Below are 14,663 nucleotides of genomic sequence, written 5' to 3'. Positions count from 1 at the left end.
CACATTTGTTCTTAAATAATACACACATGCCAGTGGGTGACCTCAGGCCCCGTCACCAGCTCTGTCTAACCTAACTCAGAGGGGTGTGGGGAGGGAGAGAATGTGTATGATACTTGAGCTCCTTAAAGAAAAGGTGAATGGAAGAGAAACTAATGGATGGAACAGAAACATCTCAAATGCTGGAACAAAAAATTTCTTTGTAAAAAAAAAAAAACACCAATGTGTTTCGCCTATTTTTATTTTAAGACCTTTTTCAAGGGTTTATTTTAAAAGTCTGCAGAAATTTGTGTAATAATGTCTCTAACTAAAATTCACTGGCGACTACAGATTGGCCTTAAAAAAAAAATTGGCGGAAACACAGAGTTTCTTTAACAAATAAAATCTTTGTTCTAGCATCTTGTTTCTAGTGGTTTCTCTTCCATTGTGGGTCTATTTTGGATGCTCTCCTGCTTTTGCACCTTTTCACGTATAAATGTACCAAATGGATTTCTAAAAATGTGCACAAGCATGCTCTACACTATCACTGAGCCTCCACTAGTTCTATTGTGCCAGCAGGACTCTCTGCAAGCAGAAACTAGCGGTTCTTCAATCAACCTTGGAAATGCTCGTTTCCGATTGGGGCAAGTTAGCAGAACTCCTTTTAGTGAGCTCCGTTGATCATCCTTGCTCCGGAAATGAGAGGAAATACTTGTTTCCGCTCATTTCAGGAACTGCTGGCATTGGATACTGCCCTCTGTATTCACACACACACGCATCTCTTCACACACAGAAATACACACACAGAAAGGTAAGAGCTCTCATTTCCCAGCCCTCCACATAATTGTTCATACAACTGGTGGAGGGAATGGGACAGAGGCAAGGGAACCCTTTACCCTCTCAATCTACACACACACAGACATAGGAAAGCTAAATATGGAAACTCACAAGAATTCCATGTACCTGTTCTAATACCTCATTTGTTTCTCCCCTTTTCCCTTCTCTCTACAACTCCCCAGTACCCTTTGCTCTCAATTCTCCATCTACGGGGGCGGCATCAGCAAAGTAAGGTAAGAGAGCTGCTGGCAATTGACTTCTGGGGTTGACTCTGACCTAGTTCGTACCTAATGAGAAGCCACTGTGGATGAATTTCCCCATGGTGTTTCTTGTCATGGCCATGGCCAGCTTTTTGAATATTCAGTGTGCCATAACTTCTCGTTACATGTGAACCTGACAGGGTTGGTTTGTTGGGGGGGTTGACAAGCTACCCACAGACCTAAAACAGCTTGCCAACCAACCACCCTCATCGTGTTGACACATAACGAGAAGTCCCGGTGGCGTGGGCTGGGATCACCAAACTGGCCCTGCAACCTACCATGGCTAAGAAGCCACAATGGGCTGCAATGATCATGCAAACCAGGCCATTGTGTGGTTAAACCAATCTAACTTCCTATATATCAGCATTTGGTAAACGATGCCTAGGGAGTTGGTTTGACACACAAAAACACACAAAATACACACACACTTAATGCAATGGCAAGGCACTTCTATCATTGGTTAAAAAAAACTGTATCGCCTACGTAACCCTCCAATTTCTGTCCTATTATCAACATCCAGATTTAATGAATTTGGAAATAACTGACATATAGATGTCTGGAGCTGGACATCTACATGGATTGAAAATATATATTCTTTGCTTAGTAAAGATGGATTATTTCATCCTGTTTCTTCTGCTGTTTACCTCTGTGGGCCGTTTTCTTCCCATGGTGCACCAGTTTTACTTCTTTGGTTTTCTGGACTGCTTTCATTTCTTGATTTCTTGAAACTAACAAGTATAGAAAAACAGATTTATCTTAAAAATTTCAACTTTTTCAAAACAACTGGACATGAAGATATTTTCACTTCCCACTCTCTAAGTATTTTTCCTTATGGAATTAGCTTGCCTTGGTGTCATACTTCCCCCCAAATTATCTTTCTCTAGGAAAGAAAACATTGGGCCAAATTGGATGATACTCCCTCTGCTCCCAATTGTATATTGTATCTTATATTATGTTTTTATACTGTTTGTTTTATATTTTGAATAGTTTTTATGGTTTTAATTTTTGTAAATCACCCATAGAGCTTTGGTTATTGGGCGGTATAAAAATGCAATAAATAAGTAAATAAATCCAACCCACCACATGGGTGAGTGTGCAGGTGCGCCCTGTTCAACTGATACAGTCGTTCCACCTCCACCAATCCCATATATCCAGATCTGGACAGAAACCGCTATACCCTCTATGTAAACACAAGCCAAAATCATGGTACTGATTATCACATTTCTCCCACACTTGCCCCACAGGAACGGACAGTGTGATTTTATGCTGTGCCTGCAGGCTTTTACCCATGAACGTTTTGTCCCCACATAGCTGCTTAGAGATGGTGCCGGTGTGGTATATTGGGTTGGTGGGGAGAGCAGGTACATTCACTTGCATGCAATGGGGCAGATAAATATCATCTTCTCCAGCCCATTATCAGTAGCAGTCAGGAATAGAAACTGGGCCCCTGATCTGAGTTCTGCTGCCCTTTATAGTGAGCTGCTCAAGGCTGCAAAAAGAAGGCTTCACACAGCTGTCCTCTTTACTGTTACAAGCCATTCAGGCAGACCTCTGGCTCCTCCTTATCAGGCCTGGCTATAATAGCAGTTTCCATGACAGACCTGGATCTCTGCCAGGACAATAATCATATTATGTCAAGGTAGCTTTGTCTGTGTGGCTGTCTACGAACTGTTTAAGTATCTGTGCCACCAAACATTTTTGCCTGTTCTACAATTCTCTCACAAGAACAGGGGTGCAGATCCTCTGGCTCATGAGCTAAATCCAGCCCTCCTGGGATTCTTCAATTATCACACCCCCTTCCCCTCACAAAACCATCTATCATGCAGTGGTATTCCAGCTTTTGTGCAGCTTTTCCCCATTCTAAATGGTTGAAATGCCTCTCCTAAAGCATAGTTACTGGCAATAAGAGCTTTAAGCTACAATATGCTGTTATTTTTGCCCCGTCCCATTTTGGATTTTGCCCCACCAACCATGAATAGCACCCCCTGAAAGCTTCTCTGAAATTGAATTTGGCCCTCAGTGTGAAAGAGGTTCTGCATCCCTGATCTAGAATAAGCTGGCCTGAGCATATGAGATGTAATATAAACTGAAATAAATAAGGGGGTAGAGCTGGCTGGAAATTTGCTGGTCTGGATCTGCCATTGCTATGTCACAGAATGTTCTAGCGAAAACTGACACACAGGACCTGGGTACAGAAAGTGGTGTATGCTGCAGGGCAATGGAGAGATAGAAATCTTGTGAGGCAGAGCAATTCAGGAAACTGAGAATCAAAGAGGGTGGCAGAAACTTGAGCCTGATGGAAGGGACGATGAATGGAAGGCCTAATTGGCGAGAGGGGCAATGTTCTGTTGGCAGGAAGGGATATAAAGAAGCCAAATTTTACACATTGTTTCAAAATATCCAGATAATATCTTTGGCTGCATTTCTTTGGGGTTTTCCCAGGTTTGCAAAGCACAGGTAAGCTCAGCTACAAGATGTTATTGTCAGGAAAGATGAACAATTACATTTGGCTCAGTGGGAAAGAGAGGGTAGAGCAGAGTTGCCAGTGATTTTTCAAGTCTGAAAAGGCTAAGAATGCATTCTACACTCATTTCCAAAGTGCTATTCAAAGACGACCTGGTTCGCATGACATGGCTCAGTTATCATGGGTTGTTTATCCCATAATGGGTTGTGATATGTACTGGGGAAGTTTGTGGCTGCCTTTTTCAATATGCAACACCCAAATGGCACGATTGGAGTTTGCACCCTGTCGTGCCAACCTGGCCATCATGGGTTATTCAAGGACGAAACAACCCTCTGTGGCGTTATACCCCACAAGTCAGTTAAATTATGCTTAACAGCAGTTCCCTAATGTACGTCTGTATTGTTAAGTCTGTGGTGTGTTTAAAATGTTGACCTGAATGGATGAAATTAGAATGTCTTAGGAGGGGGGAGGAGTGTTATATAAGGGAATGACTGAGGGGATTTGGCAGACCTTTTAGGTACTCTTAGAGTCTTTAGCCTTTAGTGCTTTAGCTCTGTGTGTGTAGAGTACTTGAGTTCTGGAGAGTTTGAGGTTTAGTGTAGAGAGTGGTGTCTTTTGAGAGTGGGGTGTAGAGATAGACAGTTTGTGTATAATAAATAATACTGATAATAAAGTTCAAGAGTGATTGTGTGAGAGAAAGGAAAGCATGTATGTGAATAAGTGAAAGGATTGGATGAAAGGTTTTAAAAATGTTTTGAAATGTTTTAATTTGAAACAAAGCTTGTGAACTTTTAAAAATAAATTTTAATCATTTTGTTTTAACTACCACAAAAATCCCACGTGCCTGTTTGGCATTTATCATCTGAAGTTTATTCATTTAACACCCACTCTGACAATAATTCACCTCAGCACATATAATTCACAGCGCTTTAATTTATTATTGAAATCCTTCTCCATTTAACCCCTCTCTCCACATAGTTTGGAGGAAGGTGGTTTTTGTCCCTTGCCTCAGGCGTATCAAGCGGTGGTGCTTGGCTTGAGCAGGGAGTAGCCACGGCCAGGCCTGGTGTTCAGAGCCTGTGTCGTGGCACCCTCACATAACACTCAAACAATAGAAGCATTATGTGAGGGTTGTTTAGTCCTTGAATAACCCACACTAGCCCGGGTCGCATGACATGGTTTGCGAGCAATGACGAGCAAGTAAAGAGGGAAGGCTTTCAGAATGCAGTTATCTGTGATGGATCCCACTTCATGTAGGCAATTTGCCTGCTTGATTTCTAAACTACATTTAAACCTCAGACTTTACATTCAGAAGCTTAATTCCTTATCATTGCCAAATGATGGAAAACCCACAAAACTCTTAACAATGTGGCCATAAAATATGTAAAAACACAATTACAATAGTAATATTACCTTAATGCTAAACTGAATTTAGTAAAATGTCTATCCCTGGACTTTTTTCTGCACATTGGTGTTGGGAATGTTATTAACGTTGAAAGAAATCTTGTGCATCCGTGTATTTAAGCAATCTGTCTGTCCGTATCCAATGAGGCTTTAAAACAGAGAGCACACTAATCCTGGGTGGTGAATTGTATACATTAGATTCCTAAGCTGTTTGTCATTTAGAGCAGAGACACATTTCACAGCCATAGTACTAAATCACAGCAGCACTCCACATATTAGGATTACCTCCAGGGGAATGCTTGAGAAGGGGATAAACTGTTTCAGTTTCTTTGAAAAGGGGTTGGGATGTGAATTTCATGGGTGATTTCAGTTCTTTAATTTATATTGTATAGTGATAGACAACCGGCTATCTTTTCAGCAATTAACAAGAGGTTAAGCTTTGATGATTAAGCATAAAATGGTTACTTGGAAACATCTTTTAAAGTGTTCTGTGACAGTAATTTCTTGGACTAGAAGGGATGGCTAAGCCCTCTTAACCATTGTAGCTGACAATGATAAAGCACCAGTGATCTTGAAACAAGACTCCCAGCAGGGAAGCTCCAGCATCTTATCTTTTCCATCACTAAGGCAGCATGTCTATTGAAGGAGCTGCAGTCTGAACTGTGTTACCTGGGGTCACCACGCAGGCAGCATTACAAGGCACATCAGCTGGTTAACGCCTGGTCAGATGGCCGGCCCTACCATTAAGCACAGCAAGGTGGCTGTTTTTGACTGCCATGAAAGACCACCAGATTTTTAGTTATTTGATTCATCATCATTGTATTTTGAGTGACAGAGAGGGGAAGAGGCCCTTTTGGTGTTTTTTCCCCTCAGGTACCAAAACAACTTGATTGACCTTGAATACTATGCACCTTGACTGGGAGAGGGAAAGGGGATGCCATTTGTTGCTCCATCTGAGGCAGTACAATGTCTTGGCCTGGCCCTGGAACCAACGCAGCTCCATCAGGCTCTATAAAGCATGCTCTTTCATCTGAGCATCCCATCTCAGAATAAGAAAGCCCTAACGGACTAGCCTCTGTTTTGCCATTGTTCCTCGTCATCTTTGGAATCTAACAGTTTGCCTTTCTTCTCTGCTTGCCCTTCTTTGCCTACTAGCCACCACAATGGAACCATGGCCATTGTTTGTCTTAGACCATGTCACTTGTCTCTGGCCCTCTAAGTTGATGGTTTGGTCCCTTCTGATGTTGGGGACATGATCCTGTTATCACTTGGAATGATAACACAAGAACATCCCTGCCAGGGAAGACACATTTGTAAATGAAATTATTACATAATAATAAATATTCTCAGTTCTTGTATTATTCCACAATATTGTATATCATTTTGAAAAAGCACACATTTTGTATCATTTTGAAAAGCACACATACTTTTCTATGACCCAGATCTTCTTTTAGACTTATTAGCACTGTTTCTAGTTCTTTTATCCTTACCTTTTTATTGGTGAGGGAGCAATAATTTTAGTAGTTCCTTCGTTTTCTCCAGTTTCTTTGTGTGTAATAACCTGGTTTGTACAATGTGATCCTGAAAGAAAACAAATGTATTTTTAGAAAATTTTAGTGGCTCTCTTGCACGTTGGGCCACATCATGTATGCAAACATTTATTTAACCACATGTTAAATTTTTGAACATTAAATGTGTTGCAGATTTGTTATGGAATGTTCTAAAAACAGCCAACAAATTAATTTTCATTAAAAAAAAATCAATACCTAGTGTTTCAAGAAATGTAAGCAAGTATAAGACCAGTTTCTCACTGGACTCATTCCCAACTGTACAATGTTTCAATACAAAAAGAGAAATATGTTGTGATCTTATGCAATATAAACTTTCCAACAAAGGCATGGGCACAATTTTCACAGATCCATTGCTCAAATAGGAGGCAAGAGTGTACCCGCTTTAAGTGGGAGGCAGTGTTTATAAATCAAGCCTTATTATGAAAATTCCGCAGAATAATGTATTAAGCCCCAGAACAGGGAAGCCAGGACAAGTTATCAACATCATAGCTATGGGGAAATGACTGAAGAGAAGATGAGAAGAAAGAAAACACACCAAGGACCTGTTTAGAAGTCTAAGCAAGCGTTATGATCACTGACTGGGTAAGGATTTTGAAAAAGCCTTTGAAGATTGAATTATAGGCACTATGCAGATAAAAGATGATATGTGCATAATTATGTCAATTACTACTTAAAACTTAGCAGGTAGCAATGATTTAGAGTTAGTTACTGCACTGTGGGATGCTGCATGAAATAGTTCACAACACCACAATATGAGACACAGTGAAAACGGCAAAGCTGCTATTGTAGCCTGTGACAAGACTCTTCTACGAAAGGAGGAATCTCCCAAATATCTTCTCATTCCAGTACATTATCCTGAATCATCACGAGATTCAGGATTTCTACTTCAAAATATCATCCCATAAATGCTCATGTTATCTCATGGAGGCATGCGTGTAAAAAAGCTATATGTGAATTTGTTATCCATGTAACTTTACAGAGACTGGGTAGGAAGTTAGATATTCCAGATAAAATAATTAAGCGGTAGGTAACTTTGCCAGAACTAGAATGGCACAATAGACTCATTTCTTCCCCAACCATCTACAATGACCAAAAGGTGGGCAACCACTCACACAAGATTGTCCTAGTATGCTGCTTGGGCAAATGGCACATTTCACTATAGCTGGGCTGTGACTAAGGAGAATGTGCTGGAGGCATCTTGTGTTGGGATGGGATGGAAGAACAGCTTTACTGGAGAATGACAGTCTGCCAATATTAGGCTGAAAAAACGATCACAATGGGTGAGATCCACATCGCATGAGTGGGCCTCTGTTTACGCAGCAGGACCTTTCCCCTCTCCCCCTTGCAGCCAAATTTGCTCCAGAGGGGTCCCACTCCAGAACAGATTTTGAGCATATGCCAGGCCCATCATCCCCTCCACATTCTGCTGATGAAAGCTGTTGTGACAGAGTTCTCATAGGATTTTTTTTAATAAAATACATGCATTACTATCTTTTTGTAAATAGCTGTATAAAAACATTGTTTGCAGAACCCATCACATATGGGCCAGAAGGATATAAACTCAAACTAAACTGCAGCAATAGAAGCTGAAGGTCTGTTTTACACAACAGCACAGCTTATCTAATTAGATATGCAGTAGATGATTCCTATAATTAGGAAGTTTAGTGCCAGGGAATGGAAGTGCCAAAACTAGACTTTTTTTGTAAAACTAGATAAAAATGGAACACTGCTGGACTATCTTATAATTCAAAGTCAGCAATTAGTTGATCATCCCTTTTTTGACTGCCTTCCTGTTGACTGATTCTCATGAAACACACTTCACTGGAAAGCTCTTGACATGCAGATTCCACAAATAACAACAGTTTTCACAATAATTCAAAGTTGGGAGCTTATTTATCTCCATAAGCTTTTTTTTTTTAAAGAATTACTATCTTCTATAAAGCTTTATTTTTAATATAAAAAATACTCAGTATAATTAAGTAAACATAATTAATTGCACATTGGAGCAAAATGAATTGTGAACACAAAAAAAGTCTTTCTACACCTTTCTAAATACAGGTGCAAGCCAAAGTACAATGATATACCAGTAACATACGACCTGTAAACAAATCATGAAGTGATTAAGAGACACCTACAGTTAAAAGTAACCCAGTCAAAGTTTAGTTCAACATTTTGTTAGATTTTTATTTTCCTCTGCAAACTGTTTTCATGGGTAACCAACTGGTTACATCTTAATGGAATTTCAAAATAGTGCTACAGTTACAAGATTTATGATCCTGGAAAAAGAGACCAAGTAAATGAGTAAGCTTTTGTTGCTTGTAAACATTAACTACTGTGGTCAAAGAATGACCATGTATTTGTTCTTACAGAGACTTACTTACCTGTGTTAGTGTGCAATTAAGATGGGATTTCCTATACCTTACTCATGGATGAAATTCCAGTATCAAGCACATACTCTCTGCTTATGATGTTCAAATCTTTGAATAAGCTTTGTGGATCAAGTTGTTATCTGTTTGACCCTGTTCAGATGACACACTAAGCCAAACATTATGAATTAGCGTGTCGTGTGAACCTTTCCTAACCGGGGTGGCTACATAACCATGTTTTAAACATGCTCACTAACCATTTGCTGCAAAATGACTTCGTGTGTTGTCTGAACATGTCCTATGTTTGAGCATTTCATTATACACCAGATAACATATACCAAATATAAAGCCTGCTGAAATCTAGCTTAATAAAATCAGTATATACTGAATATGTAAATATAAAATATATACAAGGCATTACAGTGTAATATCTGAAAATTGAAAGAGTGACCATGTTTGGACTTTAGTCAACGATGGCTTCATAAGCTACGCACACTAGCTTATTTTGGAAATAGTCCAAGATGCCCTGAAAATGACTGGGCTAATAAACTACTGTGCCTAATCTGACCTTTCCACCCATCCACTGTCCTGCTGCTGCAATCTTCCTGCCTGAACAAACAGCACCACTGAGGGCAAGCAGCAGCCAACTCCGGGACAGTTTCAACAGAAAACCAGCACAGGTGGGGCCCCAATCCTGACTGGCAGCATGTTCCTGATTGGGGCACCATGACTGCTCTTTCCCCAAAACAAAAGCAGCCAGTTGAAGCACGCTTGTTTAAACACGCAACTAACATAACGTGTAGTTTGGTCCTTAGTGTTTACGTAAGTTAAGAACAAAATACAAATACATTATTTCCTAGGGAAAAAGAGAAAAATTAGGATGGGAGTTTAGAATTGATCAACTGTAGTTGCGCAATTGATTCTAACAAAATATGTTTTATTTGTTTAAAGAATTCTCTTGAACTTAGATTCCAGTGTAAACAGGGACTGTTCAGTTTAGCATGGCTTACCAATCGGCTGTGTTTTTGATGTTCTTTTTGGATATGTCTTACTACGACTTCTTTCAACTGTTTGGTCAGGTCGAGGCAGCTGGACAGAAAGATCTCTGTTCATTTGCAAAGCTGTCCTCCCACTAAAAAATGCAAGAAAGTGTATTTAATGACTAAATGGAAAAATTGCAAAGTACAACTAAAAAATCTATATTTGGATAAGCTTTAAATTAAACCAAAATAAAACATTTTTCTTCTTCTTCTAATTTTGGTTTAATTTAAAGCTTATCCAATTCCCAAGTCTCTCCATGGTTCAACCAAGCTTTTCTATAGCTAGACAATAAAAGGAAAAATGTGGGTTATTGTCTTCACATTATAATCACTTCCTAAACCTCCTCACCTGTTTCCCAGTTTAACACAAGACATCTCACTCTACCAAACCAACCCCCCTCCACACTTTCCAGCTTGTACTGCACATCATAATGAAAAGGGACAACAATCTTGTATTTTGTACTTCTTTAACTTCAATTTTTCTCTTGGTCAGCTAAGCACTTGCTCTATTAAGCAATCATAACTCCCTCTCCATACGATAAAAATGAAGGGTCTCACAACAACAATCCCTGAAAGAACATAAAATAAACATAAAAATACATACGCCCCGTTCAAACAACACGCTAAACCACAAAATGGTTAAAGGAATGCTGTTAACCATTTTGTGGTTAAGCAGCATGGTTTAGCGTGTTGTCTGAAGGGGGCCATAGTTTGTCTTTCCTCCTCAATTTCCTTCTACCAGCTGAAGATGCCAGAGATGTGCTCTGCCTTTGAGCTATGCCCACCTGTAAGTTACCATGTGTGTGTTTTTCCAGGCCCCCAACTGCCAGTCTCTGATGCCTTAGCTTTGTGCCACCAGTGCTCTGCTCCCTCAGATTTAGGCAGTGTTTTTTAAAATAGATAGTTGAAGTGGGAATATCAGCAGCTACAGCTTTTCTCCTTCAGAATGACAAGCTACAGGTGCCAGAATTTCTGCTTCTAAACAATTTAATTAACTATTACCTTTAATATCTAATTAATTATCTTAATTAAGGGTGTTTTTTGTGAACTTCAGCTATTGGATGGTATTGAAATGTAATAAAGAAAGAAAGAACAGCTAATTTATCTCAAAGCTAAAGCCTGTCCTCCTTTGCTTCTCCTCCTCATATATATTAATCCACTTGGAGTTGCAGCTGTTCCAAAATGATCAATGGATGGTGTCTGTCTGTACAATATTAATCACAATGCTACTCTCTTTAATTTTATTTTGAAGTAAAACTGAATGTAGCAGGCAAATGCTTCTGCCAATTTCGCCACCTCCACTTTCCAAAGGAAATTATCCTATACAAAGTACTTGCTCGTTTGAGAAGACAAGAGAATATCCAAGGAAGCCATTCTCATGTGTGGCCTTATATCAAAGCATATTTTTTTAAAAAATAATAATAATAGAGAGTGGTTGTTTATATTGTATTTCCTGAATTAGTTTCATAATATTTATCCTTACCCAAATGTGCAACATTTGGCCAAACTGAGCAAATACAGGCCTGCTTCAGTGAGAGAAAAAGTGTGTGGAACAAACACAAGAATTCCACTAAAAATCTTACCACTCATTTTTTTTCATTTACTACCAGAACAGTTTATTCACCACATAACAATCCTAAATGTCTGTTTTATTTCAATATGCATGTTAGCCCAGATCTGGCGCAACAATGGGCATGGCCATTTGGGGTGATTTCCCGGGAATGGTCCCTGTGCGTCCACATGACGCACAGGGCATCCCAGGAGCAGGGAGGGGTGATTCCTCCCTTTCCCCGGGATATCGCCCTACCCTTTCATTTTGATTTTTCCATGGTCTTGGGATGATCCAAGACCGCGGAACGTGTGGCCCGCCATAGCAGTTTTTCCCCAGCTCCTCGCGAGTAACACGAGGAGCCAGGAACAGAGCTCCTTATGAGCTCTGTGCTAATCGGGGGTGGGGTACAAAGAGCTGGAGGGTGGTGGTTTTTTTTTTTTAAAAAAAACACCTTACAATTTCGGTGGAGCTCTCGTGCGCTCCTTCTCCTTTAAGAAAAATAAATCCAAAATGGCGGCCGCAATGTCATGCACCGTGTGTAGACGAGGGCGATGATCTTGCAATCATAAAATTGCGATATCGTCGCCCTCCACCCCTCTCGTCTAGCCATGCCTAATATCTAATCCACAGGTAATGGAGAACAGGTACATTGCTCACTAGGTAGGACTGCTGCCCAATGGTTTCAATTTAAAATTTGAAGATAAAGGACAGAAAATATTTGTGAAATGGCAGAACAATGCTGCAGGAAAGAAATAGCTCATATACCGAATTTCTTCGATTCTAAGACACCATCGACTGTAAGACGCACACTAATTTTAGTACCACCAACAGAAAAAAAAGCTTTGATTCTAAGAAATAATAAACACACCTGCAATTCTAAGATGCACCCTGTTTTTAGAGATGTTTATAGGGGGGGAAAGTCATCTTAGAATCGAAGAAATACGGTACATAACTTTAAAATAAAAGTATATATCCCAGGCTTAAATGGCCTAGCAAGGAAAGACATAGTCATGAAAAACAATAAAACAACAACACTTTCAAAATGATCATCACATGGTACAACCATAGAAAGGAATTGTTTGCTTCCCATTAGTGATGTCAAGGACATTATCCAATAGGTGCCTGTGATGTTCATACAACCATATTCCTCACAGCACCCAATTCATAATATCACTGGTAGTTGGGGAAATAACTGAATATTCCCAGTAACAATGTATTCAAGCATTGGGAAAATGCAGTATCTGAAGAAAAGAAGTATCCTGGAAACCAAGATGCCACAAGCAGCCAGCATCTCTGCATATTTGTTGCTCAATAAACCGGTGACATCAAAAGAGCCCAAGTATGCCTTTTGGCTCTGGAATGCATCCACTTAAAATACTGTAAAGTATAGAAAGTGGAAGAGACCTGTAGAACATATTCTAATCAACGTAGCTTTTTCATGATTGTCGGCAGAAAAAGATTGCAAGAACAGTTTATTCACCATATAGACAGTTTCACAAGCTGATTTACTGTATAGACAGTTTCACAAACTGATTTACATGTCTTAGTGTAAGAAAGTGTGTAGTCATTGTAGAAATTTGGGATTTAAACATCAAACAATATATTTTGTAAGTAATATTAAACAAAGCATTTTAAAACTAGGGCCATTTCACAGCCTTTTTCCTGTTGTTGCACAATAAAATCTGATAACATTATTCCAGTTTCAACAAAAGAAAAACTCATGGACTTGCCAAGCTTTGTTCTTAAACAACTATCCATGATGCCAAATACAACTCTTTTCTAGCGATAATTCCCAGTTGCCAAAACATCTGCAGTTGAATGATTGAAAAACATCCAGGTGGATTTGTCTAATGACTGAAGAGCAATTATGTTGCAAGTAAAAAACAAACCAAAGTACCATTACCAAGAGACTCATACGAACAGTCTCTGCAGGGACAGGTTCTGTTTTACCAACAAAATGCCAAGAAGGAGCCAAGAAGCAAAGCTTAGATCTCCCTATGCATCTGAACATTTCCTAAGGCACATGTGCACTTCAACAAGTCGACATGTATACACCCAGTTAGTTGTGTAACCAAAAAGCTATCCTAGATTTAGTTTCATATATATTTCATATTTTATGTCAATTTGCTAGTTATCCAGAAAGCATGAACTAGACTTGCCATCCTGCAGCCCCATTAAAACTTTCTTAACAACAGAAGGACTTGGTTTTTTAACTTACAAAGAAACAGAAATGACTACGGGCACAATCCTATGCATTTTTAGACAGAAAGAAAGTCCTAGGGCTCGCAGCATTCCCTAGCCAGCATGACTGAGAGTTGTAGGACCTTTTTCTATCTAAACATGCATAGGTTTGCGCCTGAAAGGAGTTTAATTCCATGACTTCTCTGATGGTTGTAAAAACAATAATTTGATTTAAACAAATAAAATATACAGTGTAAATAGGCTAGTGAAATTTCAGGAATCTAACTTTGTTTGTAAATGTCCATTGGACAATTTTGCTTAAAAAAACACTTACTTGAATGGTGCCTGAATTGTATGAGTAAGTGCACTCCTTTTCTTTCTCCCACGTAAGTGAATACCTGCCTTTTACTCTAGGAGGAGAAGAAAGCCCTATGCTACGAAACACTTATGATTAGTGCAAAAGCTGACCTACACCACTGATCCTGAGTGGGCTGGTCCTAACTGACTGCAATCCTGCAATGGGGTATAGTGTGTCTTTGTAGCACTGCCCTGTCTGAGGTGGAGGTGAGCAATATATAAGTCCTGCAAATTTTGTGCAAAATTCTGGGGTTCCCTATCCATGCTGAGCCCCTGGAACTTCCTGTGGCTCACTCCTCCTCAAAATAAGTCTTGCCACTCAGGCAATCCTAGATCCCTTGGTCTAGGTTGCCCCGGAGTAGCTCTCCCTAAATGTAGGCCCCTTTCAAGTATGAAATCCCAGGGTGACATTAGTGCTATAGATGAAGGCTACAGCATCGTTAGTGATGTGGAGGCTATGACATGGCAGGTTGGCCTTCATAAGCGTGTGCGGCACATTTCACTAGGGTGTGCACCCAGGGAATTTTATTTATTTATTTATTTATTTATTTATTTTAAAGGCAAACATTTACTCAATCATAAAGGACATTGTTCAGTTTGCCTGACTGCAGGAGGGCTGTTGCAGGTGAGGGGGTGGGGAATGAGTAGACACTCC

General features: G+C 39.7%; 1 protein-coding gene across 2 annotated transcripts in view; it reads right to left on the bottom strand.

Annotated features, from left to right (window-relative positions):
* Nucleotides 1-14,663, bottom strand: part of EPB41L4A (erythrocyte membrane protein band 4.1 like 4A) — a 124,186-nt gene that overhangs the window by 23,860 nt on the left and 85,663 nt on the right. For both annotated transcript variants that reach the window (XM_063129542.1, XM_063129543.1), the window contains 3 exons: nucleotides 9,889-10,010; nucleotides 6,432-6,522; nucleotides 1,718-1,801 (listed from right to left, as the gene is read on the bottom strand). In XM_063129542.1, coding sequence (XP_062985612.1) covers nucleotides 1,718-1,801; nucleotides 6,432-6,522; nucleotides 9,889-10,010 — 297 coding nt within the window. The remainder of the gene's footprint in view (nucleotides 1-1,717; nucleotides 1,802-6,431; nucleotides 6,523-9,888; nucleotides 10,011-14,663) is intronic.

Source organism: Elgaria multicarinata, chromosome 6, assembly GCF_023053635.1.
Source record: "Elgaria multicarinata webbii isolate HBS135686 ecotype San Diego chromosome 6, rElgMul1.1.pri, whole genome shotgun sequence".
In the NCBI taxonomy this organism is placed as follows: Eukaryota; Metazoa; Chordata; class Lepidosauria; order Squamata; family Anguidae; genus Elgaria; species Elgaria multicarinata.
Note: the sequence above shows the minus strand (reverse complement) of the source record. Positions and strands in the feature narration are given on the sequence as shown.